The sequence below is a fragment of the Vanessa atalanta genome, chromosome Z (genome assembly GCF_905147765.1).
Source record: "Vanessa atalanta chromosome Z, ilVanAtal1.2, whole genome shotgun sequence".
Lineage (NCBI taxonomy): Eukaryota > Metazoa > Arthropoda > Insecta > Lepidoptera > Nymphalidae > Vanessa > Vanessa atalanta.
In genome coordinates this window covers 5,116,425-5,125,123 of record NC_061902.1, presented here as the reverse complement: position 1 = coordinate 5,125,123, position 8,699 = coordinate 5,116,425, and the positions used below count along the sequence as shown (strand labels likewise).

Below are 8,699 nucleotides of genomic sequence, written 5' to 3'. Positions count from 1 at the left end.
CCATTAATTGAAGTCACTAAAAATCATAACCGTAGTTATCATTAGGAATAATTTAACATTTATAATCCTTAACTCTCGGAAAGAACTTAAGCGTGAATGAATTATTTGCAGTCGCTAGCTTAGACGTTCGAACTCAACTCAATCGTTAATAAACATCATTAAAATACCTCTATATATATGAGTCAATAGCTTAAAGATATCAGATGCCAAGTATTGACACAATATTCAAAGATTTATCGGGACATCCGCACGGTCACACGCCACAGCATTCACAAAAATCGCGGGCTATGCCATCTTGTTAAAATATTTCAACTAGATTTATAACGGAACGTCAATATTTTAATGAATTCCTTAGCTACTGTTGAGAAAAAGAAATAAAATATTTTCGGCAGCTGGAATTGAATTAGTGAAATAGCTTTATAAGAGTTGCACGCGACACAATAATTAAACAGATTAAATCGATACGGTTATTGCTTGAGTTTAATAAACGGAATTAATCATATTGAAAGTGACATAATGTGTGTTTGGGCGTTTGTTTGCGTTACCTTTTTAACAAATGATCTAAATACAGGTAGGATACGATCCAATAAAGGAGGTAAAATAAAAGACAAACAAATTTGTTATTAATTTCAATATATTACTTTTAAAGTATAAATAGGTTTATACACATGATATTATATAACTACATACACGTCTTACGATCTAAACTGTACTAATACAAAATAGGTATAAGATCACCTATGTACGTATGTATAATATAGATACACACTTTGATTATTTATATGTCTAGATGACTGTCAAAAATGAGAACGTGTCAAGAATAGTGGCAAAACTCACTAAGTACACTCACATTAGTAAAGTATTATGACGTTTGGCGAGTGTGAAGCGTAGATGTCACGCACACCAAGATAATAAAATTGGGCCGTTTTATTTAGACACTTTATCAGGATATATAAATAATCGAAGGATTTACGTTGAATATAAATAAAATGACGTTAGAGTCACCGGCCGTAAAAAGTTCGGAACAAAACTATTGCTAAATTATCATTCAAATCCTTTGTGAACTTGTATATATTAACAAATGTATAAAGATATGTAATTATATAAATGTTGAAACTTAATTCCGAAATCATTATTAATTTAGCCTTATTAATAAACAATGTATTTGAGGTGACTAATTAAAAATCATTTCTCTCTTTCTGTCATGAACATTAAACCATTCGAAAAAAGAGAACGGGAGACAATTCATCATGTACCATACTACAATACAAAGTTTATTAATGAGCCGGTAGAGAAAAATGTTTAATATTTAAAATCAAAATGAAATCAAAGTACTCAAGTATTTACGATCATATTTTGATACGCTATGATTAAATTAAATTAATAAATAATAAAAATATAACAATAAAATTATAACACTTTAATAAAATTACTGTTATTGAATATTTATATAACAAAAAGTAACACATTGATTAAGCAATATATTTATGTTACATATTCTAATAATTATTATATAAAGGATATATTATTAACAAGTAATACCTATTACAAAATCAGTTATTCGTCAATTACATTTCTTCTAAACAAAATGATATGGTTTTACTGATATCTTTAAAAAATCCTTATATATAATTATGTACGTCGCACACTGATAAACATTTACCTATATAGGTCTAATATTAGGTACAAAAAGTACAGTACCTAGTACTGTCCCAATAGTCACATTAAAACTAAGTAAATTACATTATTATGAATTTAAAATATTGGGGGATGTGTATCTAGAAAAAAATCACATTGAAAGCGACACTCATGTTATCTATAATCTCAAATCAAAGTAAAACATGAACTGTAGTTTTTATATCAATTTGAACAATTTCATTTAAATATAATAGTTCTTTAGTAATTCGATATATAAGTTGAAACGAAATCAAAAGCTAGACAACGAACCAGTTATATCGAACAAATAATCATCGCAGGTTCCTTTATAAAGCTTTGGTCACATTGCGATGAAACTAAGTCACTAATACGAAATATCGCCTGTTCGTGGAATTATAATTCTTCCATAATAAATGTAGCAGAGCGTATATTTAGTCGATATATTATGAGATGTTATATGCACTTATATTAAAATAAGTATATATAGAAGTAGTCTTATTTATAAGATTACTCAAACACTAAAAACTAATCTTTGACTAGTATCACTTTACTTACAAAAATCTTGGCAGGTATGTAAAGATTAAAATACGATATATAAATATATGTTACCGTACTGTTACAAACGTACTGTTTATGTATATATATATGTCTACATCAAAATTATAATACAATAAATAATTACGAAAACTATTTAGATATATTTTATTAATGAATCCATAAAATTTAAAATATCTTAGCAGCCGTCATTGTGAGGCATATTTAGTTACAATAATAGATGTTGATTGATTTTTAGTTCAATATGTAGTATATTAATAGTTCCTGTTATTCATAACAGATCAATTCAAATATGGAAAATAGAATAAGCACCTAAACAAAAAGTAATTTCTCCAGAAATGTTTTATAAAAAAATTAAGGATAGTAGACAAAAAACCAATAAACGAAATTTCTGACGTGTTACATTTAAAAAGAATTTCCTTCTTATTTACATAGAAATGTTATTTCACTTACGACAATTCTCTTTTAAGGATCAGCCCACAGTGTGAAAATCAAAAATTAAGTTTTATTTCAGCATTTCCGAAACACTTGTAATATTAAACACGTATAATTAGCGCGATATATCTGTAAGTTGTTAGAGTAAATTACATTTTTTTTTAAATAAATATTTTATTTTATTTTCGTTAAGAAAAAAAATATATAATAAAACCAGAAAAAATAAATAACATTTTCGTTTCGTAATGTTAGGCAGTCGAAGTACAAAGAATTATATTATAGTAGAAAAAATAGTTTCGTGGATAAGTACCTCAATTTTATATTTTTTTAAAATCGTACAAACATATTACTAAAACCAAGACAAGCCTCATTTTAAGATAACGATGCTGAACGAAAGAATCACACCGGGACCACAAGCTGCTTTTTAACTTGACCGTCAATACATGTCGCTGAAGCTCATAGGATGCGGAGTGTGAACCCTGATATCCTCCATCGGTTGTAATGCTTCAGACATTATCAGAGCGCCTGGTGGAACATTCGGCGGAGGCCCGGCACTACCGACCAGACTTCCGTTCGAGGTATGTGCAGAATTACCATTCGGCGTCATCGGTCCATGTTGATTTGATTCTTGCCTCATCATATTACGGCGCCATTTCGCACGAGCATTTTGAAACCAAACCTATTAAGAGGTAAATGATCATTATTAAATAATAAAACTTAACAATGTTTTTAGAGAAACAATTTAAATTCCAAGTGAACGGACTTTAGGTATTTTTATTGACTCTAATTTAATTGTATATTATTATTTTCGTTAAAAACTAAATAATTATAATTATGCAGTTCGTTGGTCCAGTTGCTGATTATAGAGCAGCAGATTCCGAGATTTTAGATTAAAATATGGTTAGTTGGTATTATCAAGATAGAAAAGTCTAGAATTAGGAAATTAAGTGCCTATTAGGTACTCTCGTTCCTTAAACAACACGTAAAGACCTATTTTGGTTTGGAAGATGAAAAACTAGTGAACATACCTAAAATATCTACGCTCGATCTTTATATTGAGGGTTATAATTTTGATCTTATGATATCTGAGTTACCTCTCACAAACATAGATAAAGCCTTTAAAATAAAACCATTGTGTAAACTATTTACTAACTTGTAGCACCCTCTTGGATAGGCCAGTTTTATGGGCGAGTTGCTTGAGATCCTTAGCATCCGGGTTTTGATTTATTGCAAAATAAGACTTCATTGTACGTAGCTGGTGATGTTTGAAGCTGGTACGCATGCGCTTAGTGCGTTGAGTGTGGCTCGAAACGCTGCCTGGCGACGCCACTGAGGAATCGTAAGCGAGTGATTCCATTGACGACGAAAGATCACCGCGATGAAGTATCTCTAAAATAAAACATATTATATAATAATTAAAATAATAAGTTTTATTTAATGAAACAATATTAAATTAATAATAAAATCAAATTGTCATCATCGTGTTCGTTTATACGAATTATCGCAAAACGACAATAATTTACCAAACAGCATATTAATTATTTTATATATATATTTTTTTTTGATTTCCGGTTCCGGCTGTCACAAGTGTAGAAGCGATTGAGAGTGCTTCGTAATTAATATTCATAAAATTGGTAAAATACATCATAAAAGCTTAAATTAGTGCAAGTGCTCACACAATAAAAGCCTGAAAACGAATACGAGTGACTTAACTTCACAAAAAGTGTCGAAAACTGCTATAAAAGTGCCGATATTACTGTAATAACATACCCTACAATACACAAACCGAACTGTCATTCAACGGTCATTGACAAGATTGACTTGACATACAGTAATACCAATATCGGCAAACGAAAGTTGCGTTCCGTTTTGAACACTCCTGGGTTGCCAAGTAAAAATTATAATTTCTACCGAAAAAAAAACACAAAAAAAAATAAATAAATAAATAAGAATATCTACATATAATAATAATATCTAATATTATTATAAATACGTAAGTACAAAAAAAATAAAAATAAACAGAATAAATAAATGGATAACCAAATGGAACTTTTATTTTCGAAAATAAAACTAGAGATGGAGAAACAAACCGTAACTTTAACTGATTCTATTACTAAAGCAGTACTGAAAGCGATGGAAGAAAAACTTCAACCAATAATAGAAGAAAATAAACTACTAAAAAGTGAAGTACAGACGTTAAACGCAAAAGTAAAACGCCTAGAATTGATTAGAAGGGACAACAATTTGATATTTTATGGCTTTGAGGAGATAAAAATCTTTGTCTCAGAAGACTTTGATAACGAAGTATTAGAAAAGAGACGACAACTTTTACCCCAACTAAAGGAAGAAAGAAGCAAAGACAGAAAGAAGAGAAAGAGAAGAGACAAGAAAAAATGACATATCAAACTTTTACGATAAATTGACAGAAGTTACTGAAAAATATTCAAAAAACAATATCGTGCTTATGGGTGACTTCAACGCTCAAGTAGGCGCACAACAAGCAGGGGAAGATCATATAATAGGAAAATATAGCAAAGGGAAAAGAAGTAAAAACGGTGAACAATTAGTTGAATTCTTACTTGAGCAAAACCTAACAATTCTCAATTCAAAATTTCGCAAAAAAGCTAAAAACAAGTGGACTTGGGTGTCTCCAGATGGAAAGACTAGAAACGAAATTGACTACATAATAACTAATAATCTACAGGCCTTTACTGACACGGGAGTAGTACAAAATCTAAACTTTAACACTAACTATCGCATGGTACGGAGCTGTATAAATGAAAGAGGATTTAAAAAGCCTAGACCGAAAGCAATTCTAATGCACTACCTAAAAAACACGAGTAAAAACAGGGACTCAAAAGATACCATAGAAGACCTAAGGGAAATTCTAACCTCAGATATGGATCTAAACGAAAAATACGAAAGAATAGAAACCAAGCTCAAAGAGCAGGCAGAATATCAAACAACTAAACCGAAAGTATCCTATTTAAGCGAAAAAACTATGAAGCTTCTTGAAGAAAGAAGGAACTTAATATCAAAGAAGAATAAGAAAGAAAATCAAAAAGAAATTTCAGACCTTAGTAAACAGATTCGCGAAAATATGAGAAGGGACCGGATAGAAAGAAGAACCAAAACTATAGAGAAGCACATAGACAAAACAGGAGGTACAAGAAAAGCACTCAAAGAACTTCGAGAAAAAGGAAAAGAATGGATAACAAAACTAAAAGGTAAAGAACTATCAACCACTACCCGCAGCAAAATCCAAAATATAGCAACGATCTATTATAGGTCATTATATCAAAAACACAGCCCAAATCAAACAGAAATATGCTTGCCCGCTACAGAATATAAAACAGAAAATTATAGCACCCATAACACTGAAGACATACCAGAAATATTACAATCGGAAGTAGAAAAAGCTATAAAAACTCAGAAGATGGAGAAAAAGCTCCTGGACCCGATAGAATCACTAACGAACTAATTAGAGGTACCATTGAAGAAATAAGTCCAATTCTAACACAGATATTCAAGGAGATAGTACATACAGGCATAATTCCAAGTAAATGGGCAGAATCACATATAATACTGTTACATAAGAAAGGTTCAAAAGATGACATCGGGAACTACAGACCTATATCGCTCATTTCAAATGTATATAAGATTTTTGCTAAAATAATTCTAGACAGAATATCTCTCAGGCTTGACGAAAACCAACCAGTGGAACAGGCAGGGTTCAGAAAAAAAATCAGTACAATTGACCACATACATACAATCAATCAACTTATACAAAAATACAATGAATATAAGAAACCTATATACTTAGCTTTTATTGATTATTCTAAAGCTTTCGACGGCCTCAAGCACGAATACGTTTGGAAAAGTCTACAAGAACAGGGGATACATGAAGCCTATGTAAACATAATTAAAAACATTTATAGACAAAGTAAAGCGCGTATCCGACTAGAATCTATAGGAAATGTCTTTAGAATTGAAAAGGGAGTCAGAGTTAGGGTGACCCGCTGTCACCAAAGCTGTTTACAGCAGTACTTGAACAAATGTTCAGACAACTGGAGTGGGAACTAGGTCTTATCTAGGTCTGAACATAAACGGAGTACGATTGAGTCACCTAAGATTTGCAGATGACCTTGTTATATTGGAAGAAGACCCTAAGGTCCTGGAGACCATGGTACAAACCCTAGTAGGCTTAAGTAAGATGGTAGGTCTTGATTAATATCAAGTAAAACCAAAATGATGACAAACTCAGTACCTACAGATATAACCATCAATGGACAAAAAATTGAATATGTAGAAGAATACGTCTATCTTGGACAGATAATATCTCCAAGTGATCAAATGTCATAGGAAATAGATAAAAAAATTGCGATTGGGTGGAAAAAATATTGGGCTTTGAAAGAAATTATGAAAAGCAAGGAACTGAGCTTAAAGATCAAGAAAAAAGCTTTCGATGTCTGTATTCTGCCTTGCATCACATATGGCTGTGAAACCTGGGCCCTGACGAAACAACATAGAGACAAACTGGAGAAATGTCAAAAAAACATGGAAAGGAGCATGCTAGGTATAAAATTGAAAGATAAAGAAGGAAGTGCAAATATAAGGCGTAAAACGAAACTAACGGACATACTCTTACGAATTGATCAACTTAAATGGAGATGAACTGGACATATGCTTCGCTGAAAAATAGAAAAATGGAGCAAACGAGTGACAGTGTGGTACCCAAGAGATGGAGTTAGGAGTAGAGGTCGCAAAGTTAGAAGATGGGAAGATGAACTAAAATTGACCCTAGGACCCTTTTGGACCAGAGCAGCAGCAGACAGGCAGCAGTGGAAAGAATTGGAGGAGGCCTTTGCCGTAAGGCATACCGAATTAAGAGACATTATTTAGTAGAAATATTTACTTTTAACGTAATTCCTTTGTAAACTTTTGTAAAGTGTAAGTTTCGGAAATAAAAGGCTCTATTATTATTATATTAATTATTTTAATAATTTAGCTAGCGGTACTCATAAAGCGGCCTCATCACCGATTTGCCGAATTAATAGGTCCGATTGTCTTGAAACGGTTATAGTTAGTTATAGTTGTCATAGTTATTCCTTACGCGATTTAGACGGTCACTGAGAAATTGTTTTTTCTTTTGCGAATTTCAATTTTAAATTTTACGCTTATGAGGTCAGGACTGTCAGCTAGTTTGATTATAACAGCGTAATTTCCACAAACATTATGGCGCATAGTAAAAATAGCAAAATTGCGGATACACAATATGACAATTATTTGCGTTGACCGTCAAAATAGAATCGATCATATTTCAGTTTTATTGAGGTTGTTCGTTTATAGTCCATATTTATATTAAAGAATATTACTAATATTTATTGATACACGAACACTTTGATATATATAGTAATCTTACAGTATGTTACAGTTTTATGAATTAATTGTAATGTATGTCTTCCAAATAAAATAAAATCTATGTATAATATATCTTGGGAGCTAAGATGATATGTCACTTGTACCTGTAGTGATAAAATTAAGAGCTAAGCTTAAAGTGGCGCCCTAGGTTTTCAAGCTAAAATCGTTCCATCAGTATGGTTTTTTTTTTCAGTTTCAATCAAGGACAAGTTACTTTTTATGCCTTCAATGTGTATTAAAAAAGTGTTTCATAAAGGAAAACATTATAATAAAAACTGTATATTAACAAACCACGCATCTCAGCAGCGTGGTAGAATTAGGTCCATACCCCAAATAGAGATATCTTAGCCCAGCAGTAGAACGGGTTGTTTACTTATAATTTAAACTACCTATCATCGTTTACCGTATGACAAATCATTAAATATTTTCATTCGCCTTCATTATTCGCTTGTATTTATTAAATATAAAAAAAGAAAAAAAAATGGAAACGATGAAACCGTAAGAATCAGGTACCTAAGCGTTGCAGCTTGAATTGTAGATTATATAAAATAAGTAGGAATTGTTATGAATGTACTTTGTTCGTATTTCATTGGACTATCTATGAACGGGTTTTACCTGAATGCTATTATGTT

The 8,699-nt window shown here is 31.4% G+C and overlaps 1 protein-coding gene across 2 annotated transcripts in view; it reads right to left on the bottom strand.

Moving 5' to 3' along the window:
• Nucleotides 1-1,518: 1,518 nt before the first annotated feature.
• The window catches only part of LOC125076176 (LIM/homeobox protein Lhx2-like), a 30,919-nt gene continuing 23,738 nt past the window's right edge, over nucleotides 1,519-8,699 (bottom strand). For both annotated transcript variants that reach the window (XM_047688178.1, XM_047688179.1), the window contains exons 6-7: nucleotides 3,800-4,035; nucleotides 1,519-3,325 (exon numbers count right to left, since the gene is read on the bottom strand). In XM_047688178.1, the coding sequence (XP_047544134.1) occupies nucleotides 3,083-3,325; nucleotides 3,800-4,035 (479 nt within the window). In that variant the 3' untranslated portion in view covers nucleotides 1,519-3,082. The remainder of the gene's footprint in view (nucleotides 3,326-3,799; nucleotides 4,036-8,699) is intronic.